A 20,467-nucleotide genomic window follows, 5' to 3' on the forward strand; every position below is an offset into this window, starting at 1 on the left:
AGAAAAGAAAACCATTCTGTCACAAAGGAAATTGGGAAGAACAAGAATGTATGTTTTATATCACACAGTGTGGGCGATGTAGACAGTGCCAGTGAAATGCTGTGTCAGTTCTGAGAATCAGAGCTCACTGTCGAGCACTGCATCTCCCTTTGCATTAAGGGGTGACCATTAAAGTCAGTTTCACAGACAAGTTGGCATGTTTTGATATGCAGTTAAGACTGGATAACTCTGTTATTAAACTAGAAGTTTTATGTTTAACATATTTAAACATTCTCTAGAAAACTTGCACTTAGTACACATTTTCATTTCTGCTCTAAAGTGATACAGGCTTTTCCGACTTAGAGTCTCTAATGGGATGAACAGCAGCCTGTTCAGCCCTGCGTGGAAGGCACTGAGCCACTGAGTCTGTGGTACACATGTGTGCTTACTTGGGTTCAATCTCAAATGTGAAAACATTACCATTATTTTGTACTGTTAGTGAATCATTCCCATTATAAGCTTTTTTCTAAGCCAAGATCTTGTTTTGTAACCTTAGGCTGAACAGCCTTGACGCATTCTTCCCCCTAACCCTCCTCAGCACTACCGTGCCCGGCAGAACAATTCTACTGCGCTGTCAGTGTATAGGTTAAAGGTCCTGGGTAATGCAATCAGCACTTTTATGTTTCATTCAAGCACAGCACTCATGTTGTAAGATCATCTATTCTTAATACAGTTATCCACAGGGGCTATTATTGCTCTACTTCAGGATTCTGTAATCTTAAAATTCAGAGCTGAGTTGCTGGCCCTACCTGAGACGTCCATATCATCTCCTCCAAGGCCACATGCCAAGGAAATGCTCTACTACTTAGCACACCTCAGCCTTCCACTTCCAGTCTGAGCTCCAGAGTTTAGTTTTCATCTTCTGGTGCAGTATTTTATAATCACTTCTACTGTTTGAGGACTTCCTATGAGCCCCTCTCTTCCAATGCCACATGCTTCCCCATCACTAATCCCTCCCAGTTTTGTGGGTTTGTTTTTTTTTTAAACCATTGAGTCCACTTAGTGCTGCCACAATGTGTCTAAGTCTACCACCATCTACTGGATCCTGGGCACTCTCATGGGGACCACAGACTCTTCCCTCTCCCAGCATTTGCTATCAATAGCCAACAGTTCCCCAGCAACCACTCATCATTCTAATCATGGAAAAATAATATTTTCCATATGCTCCAATGCTTAGCTTTGAAGCACTCTTTTACTTATCTTTCTTTTCTAAGCACCTGCCTTCTGGTTTTCAAGTATTTCTTTCTTTGTATATTTTAGTATAGATTACATAATACTACTTTGAGCAAGGCCAGCTTTAAGTTAGCTACATTATTCTATGCCAGTTATTTATCGGAAATTTAGATATAGGAAACATTCAGCATGTGTTCTAAATAATAATTTTACTTTTAACATAGGATTGTGTATGGAACATTTCAGTCTTCACTTCTCTGCAGCTCTGAAAGAATCCCCTTTGCCCTTCACACACATGAACACACTGTGTACTGAAAACATGGCCTGATTCCCTGCATAATTCTCCATACATTGCCTTTCAGGAGCAAAACCAACTACAGGTTTTTCTATCACAATGTATGCATTCCACTCTTGGTGGAGGAAAAAAAAGTTTTGGGGTCTCTCAAAAGGTGTTCCCCTGGGAGAGCATGATCAAGAAGCCACGCCCCTCCCATGCTGAAAGGCAGTGATGTGGCCAATGCAGTCCTGAATGGGGCAGACTGCATCATGCTGCCTGGAGAAACAGCCCAGGGGGACGACTCTCTGGAGGCTGTTCGCATGTAGCACCTGACTGCCCGAGAGGCAGAGGCTGTCATCTACCACTTGCAGCTATTCGAGGAACTCTGCCACCTGGCACCCATTACCAGCGACCCCACAGAAGCTGCCGCTGTGGGTGCTGTGGAGGCCTCCTTCAAGTACTGCAGTAGGGCCATTATCATGCTCACCACATCTGGCAGGAGTGCTCACCAAGTGGCCAGGCACTGCCCTCGGGCTCCTATCACTGCTGTGACATGCAATCCCCAGATTGCTTGCCAGGCCCGTCTGTACTGTGGCATCTTCCCTGTGCTTGTAAGGATGCCGTACTGAATGCCTGGGTTGAGGATGTTGACCTTCGTGTAAACTTGGCCATGGATGTTGGCAAGGCCCGAGGCTTCTTCAGAAGGGAAATGTGGTCATTGTGCTGACCGGGTGGCGCCCTGGCTCTGGATTCACCAACACCATGCGCGTAGTGCCTGTGCCTTGATGGCCCTCTGGAGCCCCTCTTCTAGCCTCTGTCCCTTCCCTTCCCCTATCCTTTCCATTAGGCCAGCAATGCTTGTAGTGACCACTCTGGGCCACAGTGTGGCGCTGGTGGACTGGGACACCAGGGAAAATTAATGCCTCTAAAACATGCAATAGAGCCCAGCTATTATTCATCGCCCTACTTGAGCCAGGGGTGGAGGAGGAATACAGGATTGGAAACCCTCTGACTTTATCACAGAAGGGCAGCAGCATCTCTGTGTTTTGCTCCTGTAGAAAGTTGTCCAGAGAATTCCCAGCCCTAGCCTGGAGTCAGGAGACAGCAAGAGTAGGGGCTGAAGACGTGGGGCCCAGGGGCCCAGTGTAGATGATGTTTGCCCCTGGCCCTGACCTGCTTTCCCAACAGCTCTGGCCTCCCCACTCCTTGTGCACTCCACTGCTGTCACTGCAGACACTCCACTCTCCACCTTGTATTCTGCAGTCTCCAGGCCTGTTGCTATAGTGCCCACCTGAATGTCAATAAACAGCAGCTGAAGCACCAGGGGGGGAAAAAAAAAAAGGTGTTCCTCACCTTGGGGAAATGCACACTGTTGTTCTGAGATCTATTCAGCCCCTATAGGTAAGACTCCCCATATTTCCCCAGGCACTGCTAGCCCATCTCCCCTTGTGTCCGTTACAAACTCACTGTGGTTCACAGCTTCAGAACTAGTTTTGTAAAAAATGGTGTTTGTCTCTGGCTTGCTTTCCTCGTCTTCCTTATTTCTTCAAAGTGGTGTCAGAGACCAGAAGGTGAAGCCACCAAAGGTACTCGGAAGCTCTCCATAGGAGCAAGGTTTCCTTGTGATGAGGCTCCCTTCACCTCACAAATTGCAAAGCCCTGTGATATATGCACCTTCTCCCTTCTCCCCTGCAAACGCTAAACACAGTAGCTAAGCCTCAAAAGGTGAATTGCTACTCAAACTCCCAGAGCTGGCAAGAACCCAGGGCTCTTGGTTTATGGTCCAGTGCTCCGTCCAGTGCTTGGATGCAAAATATACATCTAAGCATGGACTCTGCTCACCTTCCTTCCTCCAAACTCACTATCAGAAGCTGGTCAACGAGTACATTTAGACGAGACATGGAACAAGATGGAGAGATGGCTCAGCGGCTAAAAGCACTTGCTGCTCCTGAAGAGGACACAGATCCAGTTCCCAGCACCCACATCAGGCAGCTCACGAGCACCTGTTATTCCAGCTCCAGAGGATCCGATGCCCTCTTCCATCCTCTGCAGGCACTGCATGCACACAGTACTCATTCACACACATAAATAGACAACGCTTCTGAGAGAGGGAGAGAGGCCTAGCAAACAAGAACTTACAAATATCAGCGGTGACGAAAGATAAGGGCCAAGAAAACAGGCTTCCTGTTACCTGGCTTAGTGTCTGTCACTCCTTCCATGAGAACCAGTCCTACTGGTCGCTGACAAGCGAGGTCGCAGAAGCGGAATCGTAGTAGGAAGTCTCGGCCATATTTCAGTCTCTCTATAAACCAGGAAATGCCATATGGTAAAGGGAAGGCACAGGAGTCCCATGCTGAGACCTCCGAAGTGCCAAGAACACTCTAGCACAACAGTGCAGAGGAGATCTGAATCTGAGGACAGGGACATTGTTCCAACAGCTGCAACTGGAACTTGTCTGTTTCACTTGGTGACATACAGAGCCCAATGAGGAAGACAGGGGGACATGCTAAGAACATCAAGGAGATTACACTTTCATAATTAAGAGCAAGCGTTTGCTCCACATGAACATGAAGATACAGCAAACCAACAATGCAATATATGAGCCAAACATGGTGGTACACGCTTTTAATCCCAGCACTTCGGAAGCTGAGGCAAGTGCTCTGAGATCCAAGCCAGCCTGGTCTACATAGTGGGTTTCAGGACAGCTAGTGCTATGTACAGACACCTTGTGTCAAAAGATGACAACAACAAAAAAGAATGTGCTACGTGAGCACTGAAGGATGGCTTGCCCAGAAAAGCACCAGCTACTCTTACAGAGTGCCAAAGTTTGGTTTCTAGCACCCACATGTCAGCCCACAACCATCTGTTAGTGTGAGTGTCAAGGGACCTGACTTCTAGGCTGTGCAGGCACCAGGCACATACAGGGTGCACATACAGGCACCCAGGCAAAGAGACAAAACAAAAAAACACAAAGAAGAAAACCTGCTTACCTGATCTCTTGGGATGACAGGAGGTAACATATTGACAGCAGTCAGTGATGCCCAGGGAGCTGGGCCACAGTGGGGCCTGCAGCTTCCTCTGGTAAAGCTGATGAGAGAAGTCTTCCTGTCCAGAAACCTACCAAAAAAAGAAAAGGAAAGGAAAGCCAGGTGGGCATGAGGAAGCCAGGATAGAAAATGGAAAGGACTCATGATTTGGGACATTTGAACAAATACAAACATACGCAATCAGACAACAGTTGTACACATGGAATGAGCCAGCCACTAATCTCCAGGGAAGGCAACAATAAGGAACTAATTATAACTTTACTTTCTCACTAGAAACACATAAATGTCCACGTGATAGGAAACAGTGAACAGAGTGGGGACCAAGTCAAGGCAAACAGAGCTGTAGAGCATGTGGTCCTGAGGTTCGCCTCAGAAACATGTACACAGTGCTGCACAAGGGAGACCAACTCTCGGCAGATCTTAATCTGTAATGCACACAGGTTGATCCTGCCATCCTCAGCTCCGCATCTTCTAGACCAAAGTCAATACCTTGAGTCTGGTATTGGGGAAACACAGGGTAAAACCAAATGGGAGATGAAGCAAGCACTTTACCGTGTCTACGTCACCATCCTCTGCCAAAGTCATGAGCAGCCTGGGAATTGACAGAGCGTGTAGGGGAAACATTCAGCAACATCAGTCACCCGCACGTCTCCATGTGGGCAGCAAAACCCCTTTATTTCACTTAACAACAAATATATGAATGCCAACTATGTGTATGGCACTGGGATAGACTAGTGATAGACACCATTCCCTTGCCCTCAAAGGGCATAAACATTCAGTATGCAATCTGAAGTAAGAGTCTTAGAATTAAGGGCCATCTCCCTGCACATATGTAGCAGATGTGCAACTTGGTCTTCATGTGGGTCCCCCAACAACTGGAGTGGGGGCTGTCCCTGAATCTGCTGCCTGCCTGTAGATCCTGTTCCCCTAACTGGGCCACTTTGTCCAGCCTCAGTGGGAGAGAAGGCACCTGGCCCTGCAGTGACTCGTGTGCTGGGGGAATGGGGGAGGCTCTCCTATCTCAGAGAAGAGGAGGGGGAAGTGAGGGTAAGATCTGTGGGACAGGGTACTGGGAGGAGAGGTGGAGCTAATATTGGGATGTAAAGTTAATAAATAAATACTTTAAAAAGGAATTAATGGCCACTTACAGGCTGTGACTTTGGACAAGTCACTTCATGTTCTTTAAGTTAATATTATTTACCAAGAACACTAATACCATATACAATTAAAAATCTTACACTAATAAAAACCACTAGTGATTACTAACCGTTCCCTTTGAACAGGGCACTAGAAAAACCTCACATGCATTACTTCATATGATCCTAAAGTATCTACCATGGGTCCCACGATACCCTCAGCATACAGATGAAGCAGAGGGGGCCTGAGAAAGTTCCATAACCTGCCCAGGATGACAGATCAGAGATCTGAATTCAAAGATATCTGGTTGCAAAACAAGTGTTCTCACAGCCCATCCCTGACCCTGCCTGCCTGTCACATGGTAGGCACTCAGCAAATTCTCCTGTCCAAGCTCCTTGAAGACAGCTCCTTTAGGGCAGGCTAATGCCTTGCTCTGGGCAACCAGGACATCACCAGCACTTAAGTAACCTCACTGAAAGAAAAGCCCAAGTACTCAATGATGGTTCAGTCATTTTGTGTCCCTGCTCCATTGTGTCTTGCCAAAAATTAAGCAAAAATGAAAACAGGAACAGAGATTAAGCAACATAAGACAGAGTCAAAACAAGCCAATAAAACTATGCGCTATCTATGCTACCAATGTTTGGCAGCTACAAGAAATTAAATTCAAATGTAAATTATTGGCTGAAAGAAAAAAAAAAACAGCCCAAAACAAAGACAGTACTGTGCTGTGTTTATAACATACATACGGAGATTTATATAGGAGTGTTGTGGTGATCACAGCATGGTATTAGAGGCTAGGCCACCTGGCTATAATTCTTGCCCCCCCCCCACTAACTGCATGACTTAAACAAAATTATTTAGCACCTCTCTGCCTTAGTTTCTGTACTTATTAAAAATATTTAATGATATAAACAGTGGAAATACAATAGTTGATATATGTAAACTGCTCAAAACAGTACTTGAGACCCAGCTAGGAGCTTAATAATGTAAACTGGGATAGTATTTGGCAGCATAAATACTATAACTGCACGGAGACTGACTTGAGAGACTGACTAGAAGAGTCATCACTCCATGTGGGACGATGGGACTTAGGTTACAAAAGGGTACTTTCTCTTAATTGTTAAATAACTCAGAGGAATCGCTTGCAAACTAAAACCTGGTACAAATGGGAAGCTGCTGAGTGTGCCCGAGGTATTCATGTGCTGCTAATCGCCAAGAGCAGACACAGCCATTCAGCAGCAGCAGCAGCAGGAGGAGGAGGGAGCCAAACAGTCCCTTGCCACAGAAGCAGCGACACCCAGCTCTCTCCCTAGCCCACACCTCCACCCCACCGCAGCTGTCCCATTTCACCTTCCAGGCTGGCATGCCATTGTACTGGAGCTCTCCATCCCTGATGAAGTTGTAGAGAGGTGAGTCAGGGACAGAATTCAGGTCCCCACACAGGATGATGGGGCAGTGGCTGCCATCTGACAACCTGGCCACCTTGTCCACCTCGGCCAGAAGAATGGCCATCTGGGCCAGCTTGACATCACCCCGACGCGGGTTGTACAGGACATGGGTATTTGCCACACACAGGGGAGCCACTGAGACTTGCCCCAGACCTTCTGGCACTAGCGGCTGCAGCAGCAACACTAAGCCCACATTGTCCCGATTGAGGAGCTCCAACCCAGGCCGGAAGTACTCCACAGGGCTGGCACAGAGCAGACGGAACCTGGTGGGCTTGTAGCACACAGCGCAGCCATCCGTTTTACACCCAGTCCTCCTCTTGTAAAAACAGGTGAAGCCTGTAAGGAAATGTCACCATGGAGTGGGTCAGAGTCAGGGAAGCCTTCATTCCTTCCAACCACTGCAGCACCACAAAGGGTCTGAGCCTAAGGAACCAAATCCTGGGAACCCATGAGAGGGCCCTTGCCACCTCTGAGGCTCTGCAGAGATTCCCTTACAACTACAGCCAGAGCCTGAGGGACAAGAAGGGGAAGGAACAAGGAAAGGGTACAGGCGACAAACATGAAAGTACAGAGGCTTGTCACCAGAGGCAAAACTGGCTCCAAATGGGAGGTCCTGTAATCCAGTGGTCCTGTAATCCTGTAATCCAAGCTAATCCTAGTAGCTTCCCCAGTCCCTAGTCCCTTGGGTCTAGAATCATGTAAGCAGAAGTCCTGGCTCCACAACCTTCTAGCCTTGTAGTTTGGGGGTTTTGAGCAAGTCACAGCAACTTTTGGAACCTGTTTCTCATCTGTAAAATGGGATCAATAACATGGAGCCTCACAGAGTTCATGGAGTTGGTTACTTCAAAGGTTTAAAAACCTAGAACTCTACCTCCTCACACACATGCACACACACACACAAAAGGAACTAGCCCACAGGCAGGGCTGATGGTTTACTAGGACACAAAGAAGAGATAGACTCTTCAGGTGACTGCAGGGCTGGAGGAAGAGGGGCTGGCAGGCATGCTGTGGGGAGCTGTAGTACCCATCATCCGCAGAGAGGGCTCCAGCTGCTCCCAGTAATGGTCTTCCTGGACTTCCTGAAGACACAGGATCTGGGGAATTGACAAAGGAACCAATCACTCCAGAGGTCCAGAACAATATGACTCCTACTCCCTAAGAGCAGGCCCCCAGACCAGATTGAGGGTCATAGTGAGACTTCCCACAGAGCTGACTTCCCAGCTAGCCAGCCACCAGCAGCAGCAAGCACAGGCCCAGACTGAAGCTTGAAGTGGCCAAGACATGCATATTAGATTTCCCCACCCTGTCAATCTCTGCACAAGAGTGCTGGAAAGTGTACACTCTGGAGAATCGTCTTGGCATCTGCCCAAAATGCTTGACTCCAGGGCAGGCAAGCTCAAACCTGTCATCTACAGAGCCAAAGATAATCTTAGCTCATCTGGCACAGCTGGCATCATCTGGATAGCTATGGAATAGGAACTCATTCTCTCCGAGTGTCAGAGAACAGGCTAGGTCTGCACCTATGCAAGATGGCGCATCTCCCTCTTCACTCACATCCGGGTCCCAGTGCTGGAATTCCTGCATGAGGTTGGCAAAGCGGTAATTCCAGTTGAGGATGTCTGGATGGCAATGCAGATAGAGCTCTGAGCTCTGCTGCATCAGGTCCTGGGCCAGGATATTATACGACATCAGAGTGAACTGGAACTGAGGGCCGTCTCCTGCCTCCAGACCCTGAGCATCTGGCTGTGTGGAGAAATCCTCCCATTCTCGCCACAGGATTTCTGCAAAGGGGTCAAGAGAGGAGCTCCAGAGGACATGCAGGTTATCCGGTGGCCAAGCCACTGCTACACAGTGTCACCACGTCATGCCCCAGGTTCCTTTCTCCATTGCCCCTGCCACCCATCTATCTAAGAACATTTTTCAGAGCTGAGAGTAAACGCCTCAGGGCTGGAGACAATCTTGGCCTATCCATCACTGTGTCCCCTGGTTACCTACCTCCTCACATATGCTCATGAATACTTAGGAGTCTAACAAGCTCCCACATATGATATAGCCATGAGTCTCTGGGGAATCATGCCATGGGGTGTCATTAATAGTCTTCTGGACTTAGGTACCTGAGTAGATTTCAAACCTATTTAAGGCACAGAACTTTCTTCACATCTTCATAGACTCCCAATATATGTAATGTAAATAAAACTAGAGTTATTCTCCCTGAGGCAGAGTGGAGGCCCTGAGACCTCTGAACCCCTGCCTCCACAAAGCCCTGTATCCCATCTGTAGTACAACAAGGTAGACTGAACATCAGAACTAAGGTTGGGCCTCAGTTATCTCACTGCCTAACTGTAAGACATTAGACATGTCCCAGCCCTCTCTGCACTATGACTTTTTCATCTGTAGATACATGAGGGCAGACATGATGACACTGCCAATATCTGAGCCTGCAATGGTCTCAGAAAAAACTAAATGTGACAGCAGAACACACACACCCCTCCCCCCACTACAAGCTCTTTTCTAGATGACCCACAACCTGGGCTCACTATGCTGGTTGTCAGACTCACCATGATAAGGTATTTCCATTGGGGGAGGCTGCAGCTGTTCCAGGCCTTCAAAGGGCCACATGGAAGTCTCCTCCTGGGGCATAGGCTCTGGTGCTATGCTCCAGGCCACCATTGCAGGGTCCTCTTCCCACTGTTCTGCGGCCATCGCACCCATTGGAAGAACAGCACAATCTGCATACTGGGGCCCTGTCTGTACCGGAACAGCCGCCCACAAAGGACCCTCAACCTCGGCCAGAGGCTCCTCCCCTAGCACCTCAGGGAAAGGCTGGTCCAGGTTCTCTGCTGCCCGAAGGTCACTCAGCTGCCTGCTGGACCACTTGTCCTCCGAGGCAGCATCCTGTTCTCCAGAATTATCCATCAGGAGGGCCAGGCTGCTCTCAGCTAGTCCCTTATCTGCAAGGGGACCCTCGCTTGCAGTTGAGAGTGTCTGGTTCCACCCTTCTTCTCGCCACTGCTGCAGCAGGCCCTCACACTCTTCTTGGTCAGGCCCCCGAGGGGCCATGGCAAAGTTACCCTCTACCTGGGGGGATGAGCTCTTCGCCAGAAGGGCATTTTTTCGACATGTAAAGAAAGCATCTAGAAAGGAAGCCAAAATATCAGGTTATAAGAAGATAGCAAAACTCGTTCCACAGTATTCTCCAGCTGGAACAGAGGCCTCATGGGAACCATGATCATCTCCACCTTGCTGGGCATTGAACGGTCACAGCCTCCCAACTCAACACCTGGGACCTCATCTCAGCAGTGCTTGTGATATGCCAGGCACTGTTGTAATCGCTTTACAAATATTAACCAATTTGCAAGGCAGGGACCTGATAAATTTCAATGGGAGAATGAAAGAACACTAATCCCAGAGATAATCTATAACACAGATCAGAACATATAACCTCATCTCTTTTCCTGGAGGTAAACACTCCTTTTTAATTTTTAACTTATTTTAAGTGTATGGGTGTTCTGTCTACATGTATGTCTGTGTAGTGTGTGCGTGTGCGCATGCATTCGCACGTGCGCGCATGCATGCCTGGTAACTACAGGGGTCAGAGAAGGCTGTTGGATGCCCTGGGCCTGGAGTTACAAAGTATGGTATGCTACCATGTGGGGGTTGGGAAATGATCACACTTGAATCCCCTAGGAAAACAACCAGAGCTCTTAACTACTCAGCCATTTCTCCAGCCCTGAAAACTCTACTCTTAACATCAATTCTCCAGTCCTGAAAACGGCACTACATTAGAACTAACACTTAATTGTGAAATAATACCGAGAATTATACTCATAACAAAATTAACAAAACTGGCTCTAAACGATGTTCCTTCAGGCGGACTTACTCTTCTTGACTTTGAGAACCAGAGAAGTTGGAACGAGATAACCCCTGAGAGTTTTCCAGGTCTATAAGCTTTATGAAAGCATTCCAAAAATAATACTACTAAAGTGGGCCTTAAAACCAACTTACTTTTTAAACAGACCCCCCAGGCTTCTTTCCAGAGCTGTTCATCCCACCCATAACATTTTCAAAAACCTCACTGCTTTCTTGCTCCATTAACACACCAGAGGCTATAAATTAAAGGGTACCAGCCACTGACAGTTATAAGACAGCTGTCATCTATGCTATAGCATCCACAAATGACAGCCAATAGGCAACAGAGCAGGCAGAGAGCTCTAAAATTAGAGCTTCAAAGACCTGTTTTGATGACAGCAAGTCAGTCCCCTCCTCCTCACACATGCACATAGACCAGGGAGCACTCACTCACATTCCAGGACAAATGGCATGCACACAGTGATAGCCCACAACCACCAGACACTCATCTTATTGGCAATCTGTGACCTATATTAATTTATGTTTCTCTAAGTCAGTAAATTTTGGTAAATCTGGGCCAGCAAGATGGCTCAGCAAGGAAAAGTACTTGCCACAAAGGCTGAAGGAACTAAATCCACAAAGGTTGTCCTTTGACTTCCACACACATGCCCTGGCTAGTTCACCACCACATACATACACACATTCTGTGCACACAGAGAACAACAAATCAATCTTTTAAAAATTAAATCAGTATTTTCCAACTAGGTGAGAGAGGCAGACTTTTGCCCTAAGGGAACAGTAATGGCCAGAGCTGCTGAGGCACTACGACTGTTGGGGTACCACCAAGCATCCTACAGTGCACAGGACAGACTCACAGTAAATGCTCTGCTCTAACATGTCAAGAATGCTCTCAACTAACAGGCTGGGTTGCTGGGACTTAGTCAAGAGCTTACTAATCGTCTGACCCTTGAACCATATTAACACATGCCAGAAGAGCTTCCTGAGAGGCATAAAGCCCCTCACTTTCAAATTCAGCAGATAATATTGGTGGAGATGGTTTTTACTAAACAAATCTCTTACAAAATACCAAATACACAAAATTAATAGAACTGTCTCTTCATAACATGTGGATTGGAGGGCTCCTCTAGAATCTCTAGAATCTTACGAACTGGGAAACCTGTGAGCTAACAGATTGCCATTGTGGTCACTAGATAGCCACAAAATTAAAGGACTATGCTGAGTACTCGGAACACAGTGACTTCTCTAGGACTTCCCATTCCTGAGAAACATAAGACACCGAAGGCCTTCTGGAGCCCTCTGGGAGACCCACGACTGCCAGCAAGCCCTGTGTTTGCATAAGATATCGCGAACAAATGGGCAAGGCCCTGCTCTATTGAAGCTGGCAGGCTAGCGGCAACACAGTAATAATAATAATAATAATAATAATAATAATAATGTTTGATATAAAAATACAGTATCCATCTCCGAGACAGTGCAGTTCCAGAAAGACAAAGCACAGGGTGCAGTTGGGCGTCCTATTTAAAAAAAAAAAAAAAAAAAGAAAGAAAGAAAACCCTTCTTGGTAGTGCCCCTAAGTTACAGGAGAAAAGTCTGGGGATTCTGTGGAACCCCCCCCCCCCCCGATTAAAACTGGGCTTGTGTGAAAGCAAGCCTATGGATTTCAAAAGCAGAGCGAAGGCTGATTGCGCAGAAGTAACAACCAACCCCCTCACTAAAGCATCAGCCTATCACAGCTCGCTCTAAACACTTGCTCCAAACACAGAGGTTTTAAACGCGTCTAGCTTCTGAGCGTGGCTGTTTTTCAACTAGAATCGGCTCGAAGAGGACAGCAAATGCCTGACCGCAGTAAAAAGAGAAAAAACCTGTGAGGAGTGAGCCCACCCGCCTAAAGGCACACCCGTCCCTAACTCTACCCGCCGAGAAGTCCGGTCCTCGCCTGTCCTGGGTTGCCACCGCTCCCGACTCCCCGGAGTATTTCAGCCTGCCCCAGGACCGCCGCCACAGCCAAGGAGGACGCCCCCTTCCCCAGCCCTGGGTCCACGTTAACCGTGGCCCGACGTCACCAGACCACAGCGTGAGGAGGGACTGCCCACGAGAGTCGCCCGCCAACCCCAGCCTCGTGGGGCCAGGACCGCCCGCGGACCGCCTCACACTTTGCCTCTAGCAGAGGACTGCGGTCCTGAGGCCTCACGCTCCGCCCCAGGGTCCGTGGAGCTCAACAGGGGCAGCCCGGGCTCCCGCCCATCGGGGCGCAAGGCCGGTACCTGAGAGAAAGCGGAAGAGGCGCGCGGCCGGCAGCAGCAGGTAATACAGGCACGACGCGATCATGGCCGGCAGCCTGGCCGCGCCGCCGCCCCTCCACACTGCCGCACACCGGTCTCCTCTGTTCGACCCCGCCCCGCGCCACCGAGGCCCCGCCCCACGCTAGCAAGGCTCGGCCTTGAGCAACCTAGGCTCCGCCTCCTCACCGCCCAGGCCCCGCCCCAGGCTGGCGTTTCAGCAACAACTTTATTGGGAACAAGAGAAAGGGAGCGGGTTGCAAAGGGAGGGGCTGCGTTTGAAGGCACCGGCTTCTGTGGCAACAGAACAGCCTAGCATGAAACTCTCTATGCTAACTTTAAAAGTTCAAAGATATAAATAATAAAAATATTAAGGGGCTCGTAAGGAGTCTCTAAAGTATCATTAAGAGACCACTGTTTTATTCCCAATTTTGCCACTAACTAGGGGTCTACCTCAGGGCCATTATATCCCCTTTTTGACCCTTTCTTCATCTCTAATACAAAGAGACTTTCCGCGAAGACTTCTGCTGACCATAGCTTCGGGAATTAGCCCTTCTGAGCCAAGAGTTCAGGAATATGCTTCTTCCTCATTCTCACCTCTCCCAGCCTTTCCTCCTCCGGAGCTCAGATTCTAGGTCACAAACGGAGTCTTCCCTGCTTCGAGTACATATGATTTTTACTTACTTCACCTGTTCCAAATGGGCTATGGGGAAAGAGAGGGTCCCATTGGAAGGGAGGGAAAAATGGAGGAAAGGAGAAAGGACTGCACAAGATAGGGACCAAGACTGAATAGTTAGGTGGCTTGTTTGCCATGAGGTAAAAATGGTGTGGCCCACTGGGAGGAAGGGAAGGACTCCTCAATACCAGGAACCAAGTCTGATTGGTGGTGTGTTTGCCCTGTATCTCTATTGTACCTAATACTAAATCAGTGTGGTAGTTTGAGTAAAATGGTTCCCATCTGCTAATACTTGGTTCCTAGTGAGTGGCCCTTTGGGAAGGATTAGGCTGTGTGGCCTTGCTGGAGAAGTGTCACTGGGGGCTGACTTTGAGGTTTTGAAAGACTCGCTATTCTCAGTTCTCTTTGCTGTTTACAGCTTGAGATATGAACCTTCAGCTCTTGGCTTCCGTTTATCCACATGCCTGCTGCCTGCTGCCTCTACTCTGCCATCATGGACTCACCTCGGGAACTGTAAGCTTCAAATAAACGCTTTCTTGTAAGAATGGCAGTGGTCATGGTGTTTTCTCACAGCAATACAAAACTAAAGCTGGGCATGGCAGATCACACCTTTAATCCTAGTACTCTGGAGACTGAGTGGAGCTCTGTGGGGTTCATGCTGAGCCAGGGCTACATACTGAGACCGTATGGATACATACATACATAGTATAGATAGATAGCCAGATAGATACATATATAAATACATACATAGTATATATAGATAGCCAGATAGATACATATATAAATATATGCATAGTATAGATAGATAGCCAGATAGATACATATATAAATACATACATAGTATAGATAGATAGCCAGATAGATACATATATAAATATATGCATAGTATAGATAGATAGATAGCCAGATAGATACATATATAAATACATACATAGTATAGATAGATAGCCAGATAGATACATATATAAATACATGCATAGTATAGATAGATAGCCAGATAGATACATACATAGGATACATACATACATATACATAGACACATACATACATAGTATAGATAGATAGATAAATACTTGGATACATAGATACATAGCTAGAGACATACATACATAACCAGTCATGCAGAAGGGACTAATGATGAATAAAGTATGTGTTGCTTAAAGAAGGCCAGTTCCTGATCAAGTCTATGTTAATAAAAGACCTCTTTGAATTTCTCTTCCCCTGTCTACTACCTTCAGTCCCCTGCCCCAACCATGATCTAAAGGAAGGAAAGACTACATAGTACACCCAGTTCCAGTACCCAGTGTCTGAGCTGTGCCATTTCCAATTTGTGGCTGAAGCCTTGGCTGTTCGGAGAAGCCCTCTGGGGAGTCACCGGATCCTGGACCAGCTGGATACATCATAACACTGACGGGCTAAAAGGAGGAAGAAGGAGAGAATCAGGGATTGGCTTTCCTGTAATTTCCCCCTCATTATCTGCTTGCAGCTGCATTCATCCCTTTACCTGAGACGAACTCAATCTAAAGGCTGAGGAGGCATTTAGAAGTCAGTGTACAACTGATAGTGTTACCTAAGGAACCCCAAGATCAAGCTCACTCCTTCAACATGGCTTAAGTAAACTCTCCACTGTCTCCCAAGATCTATCTGGAAGTCCAAGTTCCTAATCAGATCTTAAATCAGGGACTATGCATATCATTTTACAAAGCAATGGTCCTTCCATTTACTTGAAAATGTCTTTAAAGTAGAGACATCTAGGCCCTCCTCCCAGAGTTGTTCATCATAGGTCTGAGGCTATTATTGATTTATTTATTTTTGTTTTTTGAGACAGGGTTTCTCTGTATAGCCCTGGCTGTCCTGGAATTCACTTTGTAGACCAGGCTGGTCTCAAACTCAGAAATCTGCCTGCCTCTACCTCCCAAGTGCTGGGATTAAAGGTATGCACCACCACCGCCCAGCTAGTCTGAGGCTCTTAAACATTCATCAAGTTGCAGGGGCTTTGGAGGGGCAGGGAGTTGTTGGTGTTTGTGTATGTATATGTGTATGTCCGTGTGTATGTCCCTCTGTGTAGTCCTGGCTGTCCTGCAACTCAGGAATCTGCCTGCCTCTGCCTCCCAAGTACTGTAATTAAAGGTGTGCACCACCATGCCCAGCTATCATCAAGTTTTTTTGAGATAGGAAACTTCTGCAGAAGGAGCTAGCCTTAACTGGGCTGCTCAGGACACAACTGTGGACACAGTGCGACAAGCTTACTGATGGTCACATTCACCCATAAGTTTTCCCTGGAGCCAGGGAAGCCTGGCTTCCCTGTTTCCTGACTTATAATTAGCTACTTTATTTAGAAACTGAAGGGTGATCAAAGAATCACACAAGCTTTAGAGTTTGACCACCTGAGTTCAGAACCTAGCTCTACCATTTCCTCCCTATGAAGCCGCATGGGTAATCTCTTAGAGCCTCAGTTGCCACACTCACACTTAACCAAAGTTGGTTCACCATATTTTTTTTTTCAAATAGGGTCTCGTGTATCCCAGAATGACCTTAAACTTGCTCCTAGAATGTATCCAAAGATGACTTTGAACTTCAGATCTGCCTGCCTCCACCTCCCAAGCATTGGGAGTACAGATTTGCACTGTCACTCCCAGTATGCATTGGTGGAGACCAAACCTGGAATTTTGTCAATGCTGAGCATCTATTATGGTTCTTAAACTTGGACAAAAGCCATCTATAGTTATGTATGTTGGGTCTTCTTCCATAACACTTGGCTAACATACTGCTCTCTATGCTACCACACTCAATTTCCAAGAGAGCACACACACACACAAACACACATACACGTGACATGTTAGATACAATTTAATATATAATATATATTATATATAAGCACTTGGGAGGCAGAGGTAGATGAATTCCTGAGTTCAAGACCAGCCTGGTCTACATAGTGAATTCCAGGACAGCCAGGGCTACACATAGGAAAAAATAAAACAACAATAAAATACACTCATATGCATATATATATATATATATATATCATATGTGATTTAAATAAAAATGTCACATCTGGGCTGACAAAGGCAGCTTCCTTCCTGTGGTTGTCAGGATTATCCAAGAACTCCCAAAGCATTATAGATATTGCTGTTGCCCTTGGTTTCCCCTCAGAGGTAGAAGGTGAGTCCCTGTTACTGATGACAACCACATACACAGGACCCAGAGGACCTGAGCTGTATTGGACCTGAAAGTCCCATCTCTGAGGATTAGTTTTCATGATACCAGAAGGCATCATGCAAGCTTCCAAGGAGGGAACCAAGCAGCAGTCCAGCTATGAAACCTATGATCCACAAGTTCTCAGCCAAAGGAAAATTCCAAGCGTGGCCTTCACTGTGTGCCAGCTTTAGCTTATCAGAAACACCCCGAGGGATGAGCCCTGTAATTAATCTCAGCTGTGATGACAAAGGCTTTGAGGAGCACCTGCATTCTTCATTAGCACACCTTCAAGGTGCATATACTACCTATCAGTGGAAGAAAAGGCTTTGTCATACTTTGAAGAATTCAATTTGGCACAGGTGCAAAATTGACTGCCTGTAATGTTGTTTGCTATATCTGTGCCAATTACCTTCAGGATCGTAGTAGTTAATGGCCAAGGCCTGGAAAGTACTGCTCACTGCACCAAAAATTGTGAACCACGAGTGTAGTTTAAATTTTAGCGAGCTGAAGAGATGGGTCAGTAGTCAAGAGCATTACCTGCTCATTCAGAGGACCTAGGTTTAAGTCCCAGCATCCATGTGGCAACTCACATCTATAACTCCAGTCCCAGGGGCTCCAGTGCCCTCTGTAGGCACCAGGAGCATGCAGAGTCCACACACGTATATACAAACAAAATATCAATAAATCTAAAATAGTAGTATATGTGTTTTAAAATGTACATTAGAGAGAACTGGAGAGATGACTGCTCTTCTAGAGGACACAGGTTCGATTCCCAGCACTCACGTGGTGGCTCACAGTCATCTGTAACACCCCTCTTCTAACCTCTGCAGGCACCAGGCATATAAGTGGTACACAGACATAGATTCAGCCAACGCATCTGTACACATAAAATAAAATAAAATAAAATAAAATAAAATAAAAGCAAAAAAAATGTATACTAGTGTCTGAGGGTGTAACTTAATGGCAAAGCATTTGCTACCATGTACAGGCCTTGGGTTCAATCCCCAGTACAGGAAAAAAAGGAAAAGAAATTCAGATAGATACCAAAAGTAAAAAAGGTGGGCTTGGATATAGCTCAGTGATAGATCAGTTGCCTAGTATTCATAAGAATCTGTATTTAGCCGGGCGTGGTGGCGCACGCCTTTAATCCCAGCACTTGGGAGGCAGAGGCAGGAGGATTTCTGAGTTCGAGGCCAGCCTGGTCTACAGAGTGAGTTCCAGGACAGCCAGGGCTACACAGAGAAACCCTGTCTTGAAAAACAACCAAAACACAACAAAACAAAACAAAAAGTTATTACTATCTGAAGATAGCTTTACTGTCTTCATTCTATCTCCAGTATCTACTTAGTATTTGCTGCATTTTGATTGATAAATGCTATGTCAGGATCTCAGTAACTTCTGATCAATTCAAGTCAACTACAAATACTTCAAGATCTTATACTTAAAAAATACAGCTTGCCAAACTGTTAAATATTCAGTCTATGCATTAAAAAAAGAACCTGTATTTAATCCAAGCATCACACAGAGAAAAGCATAAAAAATTTAAAAAAAAAAGAAAATGAAATTAGTTTTAATAATCTTTAATTTGACCCTATAGATTAAAAATAAATTAAGTACCATTTATACCTTTAAACGAGAGAGGGTTACATTTATTTTTCTTTGAAATCAAGTCTGCATGCTACTCACACATCATGTCTCAACTTGAAGTAGCCACATTCCAAGGACTTAAGAACTACCAGGAAGGAGTTAAATCAGTCGGTGGCTTCCATATTGAACTGCACTGGTCTAGAGAGCTCTCTCAGCTGCCCTGATAGGATAGGCTTAAAAAGCATGGCCTCTTCGACTTTTCTGATAACTCCTTAAAAAAAAAATAAATAAATCTTGCTTCTCTGAGCCTAGGGTTTCCTTCAACACCTCAGAACTGATGACTAGACATTCCCAAAACGATCCAAGTTAGTGTCTTAGTCAGGGCCATATTGTCTAGTGGATCTTTGATTCTCAGCCTGACATCTTTTCCTTAAGTTTCTCAGATCTCTACCACTCACATACACACACAACACCGCTCCTAGTATAGACTTGAAGTCCCTTCAGTTTGCTCCTATAGCACACTCTTTCCCCCCAGACTCAATATGGTCACTGTTTGTGCATTTATCTGTGCCCTTGCATAAAAAATTAAATCTTTAAATAAAATCAGGCTCTATAAAGCATTTAAGAAACCCCCCCAGCCCGGGAAAAAACTCATTCCTTTTAAAGAAAAAAATTGAAATGTAAGGCTGTGTAAGATTTGTTTTTAAACTGTAGTGTCTTTTATTGGTATAGTTAACATACTACTGAATGTGTCTTTAGATAGCCCTGTCCTGGTGGTATTTTTAGTAGCCACTAACCTTGCCTGGAACAGTCTGGGGGTTGTAAATTGGCATAGAAATTTAAAACAGGATCTTGTTGGTGCACAGCACAAATTAGTTATATATGGGTACAGTAGTTTGGTTTTGGCTTTTGTTCTATTTTTCCTTTTGGTTTTCTTTTTGGGTTTTATTTTTTCATCTTCAATTGTCTCTGGTGCAGCTTATATGAAGATAATTGTTGTTCTGCTAACTGAATACCACTCTGTAATTGCAAAAAAAATAAAAATGCAACTGTTTTGTTGACATTCTGAATGCTTCTAAGTAAATACACTTTTTTATTAAAAAAATTAAAATAAAATAAAATCAGGCATCATTACAACTAACATAACAACCTCTATTCCTTTCTTAGGTTGTTTCCTCCTAGTATGGTTTCTGCTAACTTCCACCCTTTAATCCCTTTGTCTCCATTCTCTTCCCTCTAAGATGTTAGCCTCTCCTCCCTTCTCATCTTATCCAATTGCCATCAAATACCAAACACATTTTCTTAAGGAACCCAAAAGGAAGTACTTTGGGCTTTATAGAGTTTAAGCAGCCAGAGGCTATGCCTAAGTAGGCTGAAATAATTGTGTGTCAATAAAACTTTATAAAGACAAATCATGGCCCAGATTTGACCAGTGAACTGCATAGTTCAACCTATCCCAAAATCAAGCACTTGAGCACAATGTTGCCCCAGAGACGAAGCAACCTTGTTTTATTCAAATAAAGATGTCACAGCAGAGGCAGCATGGGCTCTGAAGCCAGAGAGATTCCATTTACATCCTCACCCCATCACCTACTAACTCTGTGACCTTGGACCACTTACTTAATCCTTCTCTTAGTCTCCTCTTCTACAAACCAGGAATAATAGAGCTGCTGGGTAGCTCAAACGCACTGAAACATTTGAAGTCCATGGAACAGTGTCTGATGCTTATCTGACTA

General features: G+C 45.8%; 1 protein-coding gene across 3 annotated transcripts in view; it reads right to left on the reverse strand.

The window, feature by feature from the left end:
- Angel1 (angel homolog 1) overlaps positions 1-20,467 on the reverse strand; it is a 38,434-nt gene that overhangs the window by 15,426 nt on the left and 2,541 nt on the right. Inside the window, exons 2-8 of one of the 3 annotated variants that reach the window (XM_021179281.2) lie at positions 15,247-15,361; positions 9,680-10,255; positions 8,676-8,902; positions 8,146-8,215; positions 7,024-7,457; positions 4,480-4,606; positions 3,681-3,791 (exon numbers count right to left, since the gene is read on the reverse strand). In XM_021179281.2, coding sequence (XP_021034940.1) covers positions 3,681-3,791; positions 4,480-4,606; positions 7,024-7,457; positions 8,146-8,215; positions 8,676-8,902; positions 9,680-10,255; positions 15,247-15,349 — 1,648 coding nt within the window. In that variant the 5' untranslated portion in view covers positions 15,350-15,361. The other 2 variants (XM_021179282.1, XM_021179283.2) reach the window with 2 other exon arrangements.

The sequence above is a fragment of the Mus caroli genome, chromosome 12, assembly GCF_900094665.2.
Source record: "Mus caroli chromosome 12, CAROLI_EIJ_v1.1, whole genome shotgun sequence".
Taxonomy (NCBI): Eukaryota; Metazoa; Chordata; class Mammalia; order Rodentia; family Muridae; genus Mus; species Mus caroli.